The sequence below is a fragment of the Podarcis cretensis genome (assembly GCF_951804945.1).
Source record: "Podarcis cretensis genome assembly, chromosome: 17".
NCBI classification, from domain to species: domain Eukaryota; kingdom Metazoa; phylum Chordata; class Lepidosauria; order Squamata; family Lacertidae; genus Podarcis; species Podarcis cretensis.
Genome location: NC_137187.1, coordinates 9,701,049 through 9,716,146, shown reverse-complemented (window position 1 = coordinate 9,716,146; position 15,098 = coordinate 9,701,049). Strand labels below are relative to the sequence as shown.

The 15,098-nt window shown below is 45.2% G+C and overlaps 1 protein-coding gene across 2 annotated transcripts in view; it reads left to right on the top strand.

The window, feature by feature from the left end:
- The window catches only part of LOC307206283 (transient receptor potential cation channel subfamily V member 6-like), a 71,429-nt gene that overhangs the window by 10,221 nt on the left and 46,110 nt on the right, over nucleotides 1–15,098 (top strand). The window contains exon 1 of one of the 2 annotated variants that reach the window (XM_079959356.1): nucleotides 6,004–6,101. The exons of the other annotated variant lie outside the window; for it this stretch is intronic. Within the exon in view, the coding sequence (XP_079815482.1) occupies nucleotides 6,019–6,101 (83 nt within the window). The 5' untranslated portion in view covers nucleotides 6,004–6,018. Of the gene's footprint in view, nucleotides 1–6,003; nucleotides 6,102–15,098 lie in introns of those variants that run through there. 2 annotated transcript variants of the gene reach the window in all.

Below are 15,098 nucleotides of genomic sequence, written 5' to 3'. Positions count from 1 at the left end.
TTGTGTTCATGGGCTTATTCCCATGCAAAGGCACACAGGACAGAAGCCTAACATCAATCTTATCTTGGCAATGCACTGAGATCTGCCAACAATAAGCCAGTACAGTATGGACTAAAACATACTTAATTGCAATGTAAATAAATGCAGGTATTTTTATTGTCTAAGGGGGAGAGTAGTCATAGCTCCTCCATCGTAACATGACTTACTGTAAACTGAGGCCCATTTGTAGCAGGCATGGGCTAGCCTTTTGCAGTCACTACCTCAGCCTAACCTCCTACTTCACAGGGCTTTTGCAAGAGGGTGAGCCAAACATGCTCCTTGAGGTTCCTGGAGCACAGAGAGGATGGAAATGTGGGAAATAACTCATAATGAAGAGCTGGATTAAGTTTGCATTGCACTTCCTCTAGTCCATTTTCGGACCCTCCAAGTGTCCCTGTTTTCCAGGGACAGTCTCAGATTTACAGAAGCCATCCTGGTTTCTGATTTGATCCTGGAGTGTCCTGCTTTTCCTTAGGACGTCTCTATTTTCATTGGAGAAGATGGATTATGGCTTGAGACAGGGCCTTTTTAGTTGTGGTGCTCCTAGAGAGGTTTGTGTGGTTTCTGACTGTTATGTACTGAAGTTCTCACACTGGGCCAGCAGGGGGATACTGTAGATAGTTATGCAAATAAGGGATTGAAGTGTCATTCAGTGATTGGATAGTTTTAGAAAATTGTTACAGTTACGTTGTACTGGAGCTCTATATAAGCAGGCTGGCTGAGCCCTTCTGGCCTGTGAATAAACAAAAGCTGTTTGAAGAATCGCTGTGTTGTCTGATATGTTCACCCACAACTTTACACTGACTAGCACTGGGATGAATTCTCCCTTCACACACACACACTTCTAGGCACCCACCTCAAAAGTGAGGAGCATTTTTGGCCAGTTTAGTTTGAGGTTGTTGGGTGGGAGAAATTCATTAATTTGGGGTGGCCAAGGAACAAGGTGGCAGAGAGTTTTCTTCACAAACAAAACGGTTTTGCTGCCACTGGTTCTATTAGCCCTCTTGGCCCCATGATAGATTTCTTCCTTGATAAGCGCAAAGTCTCACCAGAGTCAATGCCTCTGATAAGCTTTGCTCCTCCTCTGCTTATTGTTTTTATCAACACAATCTGTTCTATTTCATCTGTCGGACCTGAAACTTTTGATACAGTTTTTCTAACCAAAGGCCTGGCTCAGTGCTAATGTCCTGTGCGGAAACTTGAAAAGCAGCAAGGCCAGTCACCTTGTTTAACTGATTTTCATGTGGAACTGGATATTGTGGATTTTTTTAGACTGAAGAGCTGGCTGCGGAATGCAGTAAAGTCCACTCCATTTCTCAGCAATGTTTATAGAGTGTTGACACAACAGTCATACAACTCTGAATCGTTCAGACATAGTCTGGTGCTTTTATCTTCTCCTGTCATCTTTTTTACGTCTGATAAAAATCTAGGGTTTAATTATAGAGTTCAAACAGCCCGAAGCCTGTGTATTTTTGGGACCAAATGTCGCCCTTGGTGAAAGTGCTCGACTCCAATGACCTAATACTGTCTGACTGTTGACTGTAACACTGAATGAAGAGGGAGCATATTTATACCCCCACATGCAATTCTCTTCTGCACAGCTGTGTGCATGGGAATGGCACAATTCAGTCACTATCATGTGCTGCAATTGGTGCACAATCCCCCTGCTGCTGACCCTATTCCTCCTGCATGCAGAGTTGTGTTTGCACAGAGCAGAGGCTGAATTGTGCCCAGATCCTTTTTTTCATATCCTAATAATAATAATAATAATTTATTATTTATATCCTGCCCATCTGGCTGGGCTTCCCCAGCCACTCTGGGTGGCTTCCAACAAAATATTAAAATACAGTAATGCATCAAACATTAAAAGCTTCCCTAAACAGGGCTGCCTTCAGATGTCTTCTAAAAGTCTGGTAGTTGTTTTTCTCTTTGACATCTGATGGGAGGGCGTTCCACAGGGCGGGTGCCACCACCGAGAAGGCCCTCTGCCTGGTTCCCTGTAACTTGGCTTCTCGCAGGGAGGGAACCGCCAGAAGGCCCTCGGCGCTGGACCTCAGTGTCTGGGTAGAACGATGTGGGTGGAGACGCTCCTTCACATATATTAACTAGGATTATTAACTAGGATTGGTGGTCTAAATGTTTTTTGTTTTGGAGTTTGAAAATGTTTCCTGCAAAAAAAGAAAGAAGAAAAAAAATGCGACCAGTAAGCCAAGAACAAAACTCCAAGCATGCTGATTCACCCCTCTTGTTTTTTTAGGCTTCATTTCTGTCACCATGCTACGTTGGAGGCATTAATCAAATCATAGAATTGTAGAGTCGGCTGGGACCCCAAGGGTCATCAAGTCCAACCCCCTGAAATGCAGGAATCTCAGCTGAAGCATCCATGACTGATGTCCATCCATCTGTGGGAAGCTAAAATGGCAGCTAGACCCAACTGCACAGTGCTGGTCAGAACACCACAAAAAGAACCTTCTAAAGAATTAGGTGGAGCAGGGCAGGTGAAATCAAAATAGCTACTAGCTCCAACAGCACCATGCCACAAAGAAGACTCCCCCTCCCCAAATCTTACGACAGGTACCACCAATGGGCCCTTCTAGGGCCCTGGGGCCCCAGCAACTGCCCAACGATGCCACACACTGACCTGGTCCTTAGTCACCTGTCCCATCCCTCGTTGTTGAAGGCTGTTCTCTGTTTGGCCTGCTGTCCATTGTATGTGGCAATATTTAACAGAGGCAGTCTGAGGACCAAGCTCTGTGTGATACGGTTAGATGAATGATGGAATCCCCCCCCCCCATATATTTTCTTTTCCTAAAAGCAACAGTGCTGTGGCCCAATACAGATTGGTGCTCCAGTGTGCGATGGGGTGTGTTTTGATTCTACCCCCCGCCCCACCCCAGGATGGTATGGTAATTTATTTATTTACAGAACGTATTTATGCGCCACAATTTAATTAAAACAATCATAGCAGTTTACAAAAATCAGAGTACAGCAGAGAATGCACACGGGTCACCAGCTGACCGTTAATGGAAAATGTTATCTTAGTTGTCTGCATAAGCCTGGCAGTAAGGAAAATGCCCTCCTCCCCACTGCTAGCTGCAGAGAAAAAATATGTAGGCACAATTAGGGCTGCCATACATCCGGAATCTCCTGGACATATCTGGGATATCGGAAATAGCACCCAGGCGGAATTTCTGAAGATTGTTTAAAATGTCCTGGAAAATGTATGGCAACCTATGTCGGAAGTGTTGATTTTGGGGCAAATCCCCGCCCCCTCCCCAAAGCTCAAAAACTATTTTTTGATGATTTTCCAATAACTTTTGTATCCGAATTTTCACTTTTTGAAACACGGCAACCTTGGCACAATACATGTGAGCCACAGTTCATATTCTGTCTCTTCAGTGATTGAACTTCTAAAAGCTGAGGGGGACGGGGAAGACGTGAGACCTTTCAGGTCCTGGGCTCCACCGCCTAGGGCTGAAGTACAGGAGATCAGGCAGTTCCAGTATTCCAGGATAATACTTCTCTTGAGGATGAAAAACAAACTTTCCTAGCACCCAGACAGTGACATTTTTATTTTATTTTATTGTTGCTGGGAACATGGATTTCCACCCCCATGATTGCATTTCAATGCAGTAATGGGTGCTGTCTAAAATGGGATTACAAGAGCATTATTATGGGCAGGTGTTGGCTTGCATGTGTCCATGGGCATTGCTAATGACAAGTGACTATCCCATTTTGTCATCTTTTAGTGTGTGTGTGTGTAGATATATATTAATGCTTTAGGCAGCTGAGTCCTTCTACTGTATAACTTGTGTCAGGAATACTTTTTAAGTGGCATTAATGGTGTTATAGATTTGGGGGAGGGTCCTAAACCCTAGAAATTAATAAATGGTAGGATTTTGATTATTTGGGATGTGAAAGGAGGAATACAAGCTTCAGAGGGATTCCATGGGGAAATGACCTCGCCAAGCTAGGGATATTAAGAAACAATACAGGGCCAGTGAGAGTCATTGGCAATGCAAAAGAACTGTCCTATCTTCTTGCTCTGAGGTGTGAACAGAGACTGGGGGTTTGGAAACCTGCCAGGTAACTGTGTGTTTGAGGTGACAGGAAAAGGGAGGTGTTTTTATTAGCAAGGAGGAGAAAGACAGACCAGGATCCATCTTGGGCAGGCTGGCTGAAGGCTAGCTGGGAGAGATGCCTTGGACTCCAGTGCTGTACTGCTGTGGGGGAACAAGCCCCACTTGAGATGACCATGCTGTAAGATCTGGACTCCCTCCATGCAGACTGAAGGTGTCAATAGGAGAATAAACAATATTTTTTATAAACTATGATGTTCTCCACTGTGTCTCGATTATCCAAAGGAACACAGACCCTGGGTGAGTGCCTGGAACACCCTGAGATCTTGCTATTGCTCGACAGAGTGTGGGGGTGGCACCCGACCTTCCTAACAATACTAGCATAGCTACCCATGTTTATGTCATAAAGCCCTGCTATTTTATCCTTTTGTCCAGCCCTTAGGAGTCTGCCTGTTCCCACTTCCACATCTCTAGAGTCCACATCTGCCATGATTTTGCCTCTTCCATTTTTAATCCTCTTACACCTTTGGACCACAGAGTAGTACCCGAAAATGTGAAATGGCCAGTTTCATATAACCTTCTGATTAAAGTGTTTAGATCATAGGAGCTATTAAAGTGGAAATAAGGGGGTGTATTCAGTGTAGTTCTGTGTAGATTAGTGCAAGGTTTTCTCGCTGTGCAACAAGGGAGATCTCCTCCAGGATGCCCCTAAACCTGTTCTGGGCATTCCTTCCACCCTCCAGGAGTATATGTTACTTTCTAGGTCAAAAAATGCAGAGGGATTTTGACAACAAACTAACAACACTATGAAGCACAGCAGGAGGACCTAATTCAGAGTGCACAGAAAAGCTAGATTCCTCCTCTTTCCTAAAGTGTGCTTTAGAGCAGAGCTGAGTCAAAAACATTTGCCCATCCCTTTTATCCAGAGAGGGATGCGGGTGGCACTGTGGGTTAGAACCACAGAGCCTAGGACTTGCAGATCAGAAGGTCGGCGGTTTGAATCCCCGCGATGGGGTGAGCTCCCGTTGCTCGGTCCCTGCTCCTGCTAACCTAGCAGTTCGAAAGCACCTCAAAGTGCAAGTAGATAAATAGGTACCGCTCCGGCGGGAAGGTAAACGGTGTTTCCGTGCACTGCTCTGGTTCTCCAGAAGTGGCTCAGTCATGCTGGCCACATGACCCGGAAGCTGAACGCAGGCTCCCTCGGCCAATAAAGCAAGATGAGCGCCGCAACCCCAGAGTTGGTCATGACTGCACCTAATGGTCAGGGGTATCTTTACCTTTATCCAGAGAAGCAGGGCAGCACAGTGCAATAGTTAGCAGTGTGTGTATTTGCTGCCAGAAAGTGTTGCCGTTAGAGGGGTCTGGGAGGGATGACTGGGAGTCCACTGGGGAACCAATGGGCCAATACACCTCTGCCAGTGGCGGACTCTGCGGGGTTGTGGCACCCGATCTATGTTGGGGTGACTCCCCAGAGCAGGTTGACCCAGCAGGCAGGCTGCCTGATGCTGGATACACACCCAGTGCCTTAGCCAAACCTACACTTTCCGGTAATTGGTAAAGTTGTGGCCTAATTCAACCCAATACCTGTCTCCTGTGTTCATTCTTGTGGCCCTCCCTGCACCTGCTGCAGCCATTATGTGCCTTTGCAGGCAATAACTTTTGCCCAGGAAAGAAAACCTACAACACAAGTGGTAACTTGTGCCTTCTCTGCCCTAGTGCATTGTATCAATAGCTGTTCCCTAGAAGACTTCACGAGGCTGTGAGGCAGTAATAGCATCTTACAGAAATAACTTGCTAATTAAAGAACAGAAGAGAGAGGAAGACCTAGGTGGGGCCAAGCTTTTTTGGCAAAGCATTAATAACTCTTAACATCAACATCACTCAGCATATAGAGGTGTACATGCACAGGTGGCTGTTTTTCTTTCCTCCTGTTACACAAGGCACTAATCCCTTTGCTTCTGGCTTTCTGCTGCTGATGCAAAGGTGAGGGCTGTGAGCGGCTGCCACAGGAAGAACGCTGGGGCAGAAAAACCCGGACCATTCTTGACTTACTGTTCTCTATATTATCCTCTGGCCTTGCTGAAACAGAAATCTCTCCTTGCTGGTTTTATATTATTATTATTATTAGTACAGTGAAACTCTCTTGCTCTTTTCTGCAGCTTTTTAACATGACTCAGTGCTGCTGCTGTTACATTTGGTTTCTGCTGCTGATTCATTCACTTGCTGATTTTTTTTAAAAGGCTGGACTGTGCTTTTATGTGTTAGATTTGTTTGCTGCCTTCAGAATTGCCGTGTTTAAGAGGCAGAGCATGAATACTTATTTTTTTTAAAATTGGGGGGGGGGGGGAATTCCCCTTCCCAATCAGGGGCAGAAGGCAATAAGATAAAAAGTAAAGTGGTACCTGTTGAATGGTTTCTTTAAATATTAAGGTTCATTATTGTTTCACAAGATGTGTATCTCTTTCAAGGCAAGAGCAAATATCATGACCTAGTTTTACAGCTGTGAAGCAGTATAGCAGGTGCTGTTAAGTTGTGTTAATTAAGCTGTGTCAGCAATTGGAAAAACAAAATCAGAATTTTTGTTTTTGTAATTAAAGCCAAGCAAAAGTTATTTTTGCGTTTCTTCATTGTTTCCTAAATGTGTGGTCTCCCCAGCATGCTTTCTGCTGCACAATTAATCTGCTAAATACACAACAGTACCTTGGTTTAAGAACAGCTTAGTTTATGAACAATTTGGATTCAGAACGCTGCAAACCCAGAAGAAGGTGTTTTGGTTTGTGAACTTTGCCTTGGAAACAGAACATGTTCTGCTTCCTGTCGAATGTGTTCCATTTGTAAATTAAGTCCCCCCGCTGCTTTGGGAAAGCACGCCTTGGTTTAATAATGCTTTGGTTTAAGAACGGACTTCCGGAATAGATTAAGTTAGTAAAGCAAGGTACCACTGTATTAATAAGTAAAATCAGTTTGCATGCAAGTGATATGATATAGGGAAACGATGCAGTGTGTGGTAATAGATTGACCTGGGTGCCCTAACACGATGGTGGAGTGGAAAAAGCTGCAACTGGCTAGATTACTCTGGTGCTGGGGGTGGGGCAATGTTAGCAACTCCTATATATAAGCTAGGTGCCAAATGGCTCCGTAAACCAGGGTTACAGTTGCTAAAACAGAATGCCTGGTTGCCATTGGGGGGTTGGACAGCTCGAAAGTCCTATTTTTCAAAACAACTTTTTGGTTCCTGAAATTCAGTCTGATTGTGCAGATAAAATACCATGGACAGACTTATACAGGAAGTGTTGCTACTGTGTGAAAACAGTCAAGATCCGAGGATCCCCAGGCATGCATTTCCAGATGGTAGAGACGTCAGGTGCCATCTTTGCACCCGGACATCTTCACATGGTCGCAAGTGGTCAAAAGCCAGGTGCAAAATGTGCCTGGTGCCTGGTGAATTTCAGACACTGGATGGGGGCAGGCAGAAGGGGTTGTACAATGGGCTAGAGGCCTGAGAAGGCAGCTTATGGAGGGGGGGGAGTGAGGAGAAGGAGTGATAAGGGCTGAAATAGGAAATGGTTCCATGGAATAGAAAGAAGAAGAGATCAAGAGCCTCATGCTCTGCCAACTGAGCTGTCTCCAAAATCTGCCTGGAACTGTTATCTAATCCCCTATTAATTATTTGGGAGATTCCACCACCAGGTAAAAGACCTACTCCAAGACTCCATCACTGGCTGTGAGTGGAAGTCATTGAAGTCAATGGTAGCTGTGGAGTGGTGCTTTCTGCAGTTCTGACTGCCAAGTACTCTGCCACCATCGCTACCTCTTGACACTTGCTGAGAAGCTCCTAAATCCTACCCACCCACCCTCCAAAAATTGCCCTGAACCGTTGGCTGCCAGCGAATTGCCTCACCGACACTGCTTTTGTAGTTATGCTTACCCCTAGGACAGTTTTACCGGGCCACTTTCACTAAGACGAGAGAGTACCCGAGACTTGAACTGTTTCGGTAATCTCTCTCCTTTCACAAATTTATGGGTAGAGTGGGTAGGGAGAACAGGCTGACACATAACAAGCCCTGGTATAATAGGACCATAAAGGTAAAGGTAATGGGACCCCTGACCGTTAAGTCCAGTCGCGTATGACTCTGGGGTTGCGGCGCTCATCTCGCTTTATTTGCCGAGGGAGCCGGCGTACAGCTTCCGGATCATGCGGCCAGCATGACTAAGCCGCTTCTGGCGAACCAGAGCAGCGCACGGAAACGCCATTTACCTTCCCGTCGGAGTGGTACCTATTTATCTACTTGCACTTTGATGTGCTTTTGAACTGCTAGGTTGGCAGGAGCAGGGACCGAGCAACGGGAGCTCACCCTGTCATGGGGATTCGAACCGCTGACCTTCTGATCGGCAAGCTGTAGGCTCTGTGGTTTAGAGACCATACCTGGTATGATAGGCCAAGTATATCTGAAGGAACATCTCCACCCCCATCGTTCTGCCAGGACACTGAGGGCCAGCGCCGAGGGCCTTCTGGTGGTTCCCTCACGGTGAGAAGTGAGGTTACAGGAAACCAGACAGAGGGCCTTCTCAGTGGTGGCGCCCGCCCTGTGGAACGTCCTCCCATCAGATGTCAAAGAAATAAACAAGTATCAGACTTTTAGAAGACATCTGAAGGTAGCCCTGTTTAGGGAAGTTTTTAATATTTGATGAATCATTTTATTTTAATATTCTGCTGGAAGCTGCCCAGAGTGGCTGGGGAAACCCAGCCAGATGGGTGGGGTATAAATAATAAATTATTATTATTATTGTTGTTGTTGTTGTTATACCTCACCCTGCAAGCTGATGAATATTCTTGCTGCTTCCCAAGCTGCCTTCTTGCTCACCAGCTCAACCTAACCCAATATTTTCCCACTCAACCTAAGTGCTCTCGAATTCCTGTTAATCAGCATTAAATTTTTAGTGGCCAAGTCAGGCCAAAGCTTAAGGAAGGATTTGAATATTCATAGGGCAAATATTGCAACTCCACAAAAAAGCCTTGACTACTCTGTCCTCACTAAAAATGGACTGCATAGAAAAAGCCCTTTGAAATGTCCTACAGCCCCAGGGATGTTGGGGTTTGTGAAACTACACACACACACACACACACACACACACACACTGTTCTCATTAAGCTTACATTGCCATCTTGCATGCCACTTTTCTGTAATCAGCTCTTACACATGGCTTGCCTTTGATGGAAACACTTGTACCTCCTGCGTGAAGCTGAATTTGGCAGGGCGGATGTAGCATTATTTGGTTTCCCCAGAGTGTGGCTTGCCTGAGACGTGATTGAAATGTTACATGTGAACTACATCCTGTATTTCACAGAGGTGCAGTCAGAAGGTCAGTGTCAGGTTGACTCTCACAATGGAGAGGGAATTGCAAAATGCTTGTTGCAATGTCCCGAAAGGAAGAAGCCAAAAAAGCTTGAAACCTGATTGTTGCAAGAGGTATTAGATTGCCAGGTGGATAGATTAACACTGTTGGGATTAGCTTTTGTCTGTAAGATAAGGAACCAGACAGTGTTTGGTATCTCCTTGGCACAGATACACTGCTGTACTCATGCATTTAGACCTTAGCCAGTAGGACATCCTGAAACAGAGATAAAATGAATTAGCTCCTCAAACGTTCTCTGCAAATATTCATACTAGATTATCTCTGAATATTTTGAATAGTTGTGAAATATTAATTATTTGCATTTGACATCCACTGATACTAGATACAATGTTATGTTATTTCAGTAATTAGCATTTGATATCCATTGACATTTAGTATTTAAAAGATGGCATACAATGTTATTTTAGTGTTTGGCAACTGGCGGTTTATGGATTTTCATATTTGATGCCTGCCTAGATTAAAATATGAAGAGATGTCAGCTAATCTAAAGCACTCAAAATTTGGGAGTTTGAACGATTTAACACTCACAATGTGGCTTTAAATTTTTTTTATGTGGAAATCAGCTTTTAGTGGAAGCCTAAATCTAACCAGGTGAGGTGAGTTTGAATGCAAATGACTGGGATTTGAACTACATGGGAGCTAAAAGATAGCAAATTAGGCAAAACGGGAGAGTTAGAGATATGAGGAAGAATTAGAGATATGAGGAAGAAGTGAAACACTAATTACTTGTTTCAGGGAAGGGAGAATAAAAAGAAGCAGTTTCCTGGTTCACTGTGACTGATGGGGGTTAGGCCACAGCTAAGTCGGGGGATTCTTGGTAGAAAGTCAATGGCAGGTTCTTTAAAAAGAGGTGGGCAGAATTTGCCTGTTTCCTCTACCTTCCAAGATGATTCCACGTAAGCTCGGGGTGGGGTGACCAAAGGTAGGCTTGCCTTTGTAGGGAGCCCCAGAGCTAAAGTGTCAACCCCACACTGGGTTCTGTAAAGGTAAAGGGACCCCTGACCCCTGGCGCTCATCTCGCTTTATTGGCCGAGGGAGCTGGCGTACAGCTTCCGGGTCATGTGGCCAGCATGACTAAGCCGCTTCTGGCGAACCAGAGCAGCGCACGGAAACACCGTTTACCTACCTTACCTATTTATCTACTTGCACTTTGACGTGCTTTCAAGCTGCCAGGTTGGCAGGGACCGAGCAACAGGAACTCACCCCGTCACAGGGATTCGAACCGCCGACCTTCTGATCGGCAAGCCCTAGGCTCTGTGGTTTAGACCACAGTGCCACCCGCGTCCCAATTAACTCAACTACTGAATCATTAACAGACATCCTTCCATGTAGCGGCAGGATCAGCATGAGCTGTCACTTAAGGAAATTGCACTGAGAACTATTCAGAAATGGCACCTTATTCCTCTACACCTAGATCATATTAATTAAACTCATACCCCAGGGTGTTGGAGGGGGTGCAAAGTTAGGAAATCTTCTAGCACAGGGATGTCCAACTGGTCAGTCGTGATCTACCAATCGCAGGGTATCTGTGGTCAATCATGGTCGATTGCGGGATCCTGATCGATCACCCCCCCCAAAAAAAACAACTTTGGTGAAGCCTCCCCCCCCCAAAAAAAGCTCAACAATTCTGGTCAATCCAATGGGTAGATCACTGCCAGTTTGTTTATAGTGGGAGTAGATCGCTGTCTCTTGGAAGTTGGATGTGCCTGTTCTAGCACATGTGAGAATGCAACAAAGCCTTTTTGTATTTTGGGATTCCATCTTTACAGATACGTGTGGAATTACTGACCAACGCCTACAAAAGACAAGGGAGCTACCACTGTTGAATTTATTTCAAGGTAAAAACTATGTTTCAGGGAACCTGCAGCCCACCTGCTGTCATTGGACTCCAACTCCCATCAGCCCCATATGGCATGGGCAGTTGCCAGTGATGATGAGAGTTGTAGTCTAACAATGTAGGGTGGGCCACAGATTTCGAGACCCTGCCTTATTAGGTATGTACATATGCCTAAAATGTTTTGTTTTGTTTTGGTTTTTTTTTTAAAAAGCCCTGCATCATGAAATATTGGATTCTGCATCCTGAATAAACCAACTCAAAGCTTACAGCCCTACATTTTCAAAATGTTTAATGAACTCTTTTATTATATAATTAGTGTAGAAGATGGAAATTGGGGTGGCATTCTTGGGCACTTTTACTTTTGAATGACACTCGCTGGAGCTTACTTCTGTGTAAACACACACAGGTGCAGGCTGTGGATACAACCATATCTAGGTAAACTTCTTAATGTGAGAAAGCCATTCGGGAGGTGACTCTGAGGTAGCTGGGTGGTTTGTTTTTTTTACTTACTTTCCACATGTGCTTCTTAAAATCTTCAAGGCCTTTCCATGGATGTCTGGAGTGCCCTTGACTAAAGTCAAAAGCCCTTGTTTCATTGTAGACTTTTTGTTCCAGGATTTCATCAAGAGAGGGACAATTTGTTCCCACAAAGCATTCCATACATCTTAGACATCTGTTTCTTACAGTTAAGATTGCTAGCTTTTTACACCTCTGAGAGCTGCTGTTGCTGCTGTTATTCAAATTTTGTATACCGCCCTTCACCACGGGGCAGTTCACAATATTAAAAATACAAAATACATAATAAAACAAAAGCAAACCAATAATCTCTCCCACAAACACATTTAAAAGAACACGGAATCTTAATCACCCAAAGGCCTGGCTATGTTTAGATGTGTGTGTCTGAGAAACACTGCCAGGTTTGAGAGGACCCTGGGCAAAGTGGACTCGGCGGGGAGGGGCATACTGGCCATTGTCTCTCTCCACTACCCCCCCCCCCCGGTCCTGTGTCATCGAAAATCCTCCTTCTATATTACACTGGTTGTTCCGACCCTCTCCTGCCTCCCTTCCCCTGCATACCAGGCAGGAAGGGGTCCCATAAAAGCTGTACGCTTTTATATGATTATAAAGTACTCTTTGAAAAATTAACACAATGGTAAAAGGGTAAAATTAAAGGGACCCCTGACCATTAGGTCCAGTTGCGGACAACTCTGGGGTTGCAGTGCTCATTGCTTTACTGGCCGAGGGAGCCGGCGTACAGCTTCCGGGTCATGTGGCTAGCATGACTAAGCCGCTTTTGGCAAACCAGAGCAGCGCACGGAAATGCCGTTTACCTTCCTGCTGGAGCGGTACCTATTTGTCTACTTGCACTTCATGCTTTTGAACTGCTAGGTTGGCAGGAGCAGGGACCGAGCAACGGGAGCTCACCCTGTCACGGGGATTTGAACCGCTGACCTTCTGATCGGCAAGTCCTAGGCTCTGTGGTTTAACCCACAGTGCCACCCGCGTCCCAGAACACAATGGTACATAAACCCTAATACTAGCTACAATATTCCCCTCTTCCTATGAAATCTCTTGGCGAGACCTGGCAATGCTACTCATTATATGAACCAGCTCCAGCTAACACAAAAGCCTTATGCAGGTGATATGATTGAGACTGCAAATGTTGACCCTGCATTCAAGGTCCCACCCATGCCAGGGATGGAAGCCAGTGTGGCTAAGGCTCGGCGCACTATATCAGTACCTTTGATTTTGCATTTTGAACTACATGCACTTAGATACAGACAGGACCTTAAACTCACAGAGACTGGGGGGATTCACATGAATCTTCTGTGCTCTAAGAGGGGAGGACATGTGATAGTTCTGTATATATGTATGGCTACGATTTGGTGGCTAACTTGCCTATGGATTTTGTGGAAGAGCTGACCAGCTGGGAGAGATGGAAAAAGAAAGCTCTGTAACCAGAAAACCACCACAAACTCCTGTCCATAGGATTGGTCGCTCCATGGCATATGGTACTGTTAACATGAGGCTTCCAATGTGGAGGTTTCAAACATTTGGAACTGAAACTAGCATCTGGAAGAAGCAGTTGTGATTTTGGAATGCGTTTCACCAGTTTACAAAGTGTGACATAAACTTCCCAGAGCTCTTTAAAAACTGTGAACTTCACAGTATACATTGGCACCTTCTAGATTGGCAGTAATGTGCTGTACTGAGCAGGTGTGATGTTGTCATTATTGTTTACTGTTCATAAATCAACTTATACATAATGGCATTTCTCTGCCCCATGGTGAGTTCTGCTGGGGTGCCAGTTGCCAACGTTCCTGGATGGGTTTGGCTCATTGTGAAGCTGCATGTTAATTAAAGTAGCTGAAATGGCTTTGAAGAGGTGGCATTTGAGTATTTGTCAATATAACCTTGTGCCATTTGTGAATCTATCTGCTGAGGGTGTAGCAGGGAGCAGGTTAGGACATGGGGAATCTCGCATCACATTCCTGCTTCATTGTCTTGCTCATAGGGCGGCATTGGAAAAATCATTATCTTCCCACTTTCCTACCAGGTGATGAACAACAAACAATGGTTGCATTTGGCACTGTATGTTAGAGCGTGGTGCTGCTAATGTCAAGGTTGCAGGTTCGAGCCTCATATGGGACAGCGGCATATTCCTGCATTGCAGAGGGTTGGACTAGATGATTATTACTGTATTTTAATATTGTTGTTATTGTTGTTGTTGTTGTTGTTTAGTCGTTTAGTCGTGTCCGACTTTTCGTGACCCCATGGCACACCAGGCACTCCTGTCTTCCACTGCCTCCCGCAGTTTGGTCAAACTCATGCTGGTAGCCTCCACAACACTGTCCAACCATGTTGTCCTCTGTCGTCGTCCCCTTCTCCTTGTGCCCTCCATCTTTCCCAACATCAGGGTCTTTTCCAGGGAGTCTTCTCTTCTCATGAGGTGGCCAAAATATTGGAGCCTCAGCTTCACAATCTGTCCTTCCAGTGAGCACTCAGGGCTGATTTCCTTCAGAATGGAGAGGTTTGATCTTCTTGCAGTCCACGGGACTCTCAAAAGTCTCCTCCAGCACCATAATTCAAAAGCATCCATTCTTCGGCTATCAGCCTTCTTTATGGTCCAGCTCTCACTTCCATACATCACTACTGGGAAAACCATGGCTTTAACTATATGGACCTTTGTTGGCAAGGTGATATCTCTGCTTTTTAAGATGCTGTCTAGGTTTGTCATTGCTTTTCTCAAAAATCCATGAAGGGGATTTTAATATTACTGTATTTTAATATTTGGTTGGAAGCTGCCCACAGTGGCTGGGGAAGCCCAGCCAGATGGGCGGGGTATAAATAATAAATTATTATTATTATATTATTATTATCCTCGGGGTCCCTTCCAACTCTACAATTCTAGGATTCTATGATGTGGCTTGTTTCTCTCATTAAATATTTGGCACATGAAAGCTGGAGAAGTATATGGCCGACATAGTGTGGGGGGCTGTGGGTGCTCCACAACATTCCCCATGAAGGGGCAGAGCACCCACAATTTTTGCACCACTTGTGTGACATCACAGGCTCGCGCTGGGCACCCACAAAGTAGGGCAGGACCCAGCACCCGTGACGGCCGATACAGGATTCGCGTCAGTGCTATAATATATGTGCATGTTGCAAAAGCTGGCCGTGGTGTGTGCCGATCCCCTGTCAACCTGCAAAGAGGAAACCTGGCA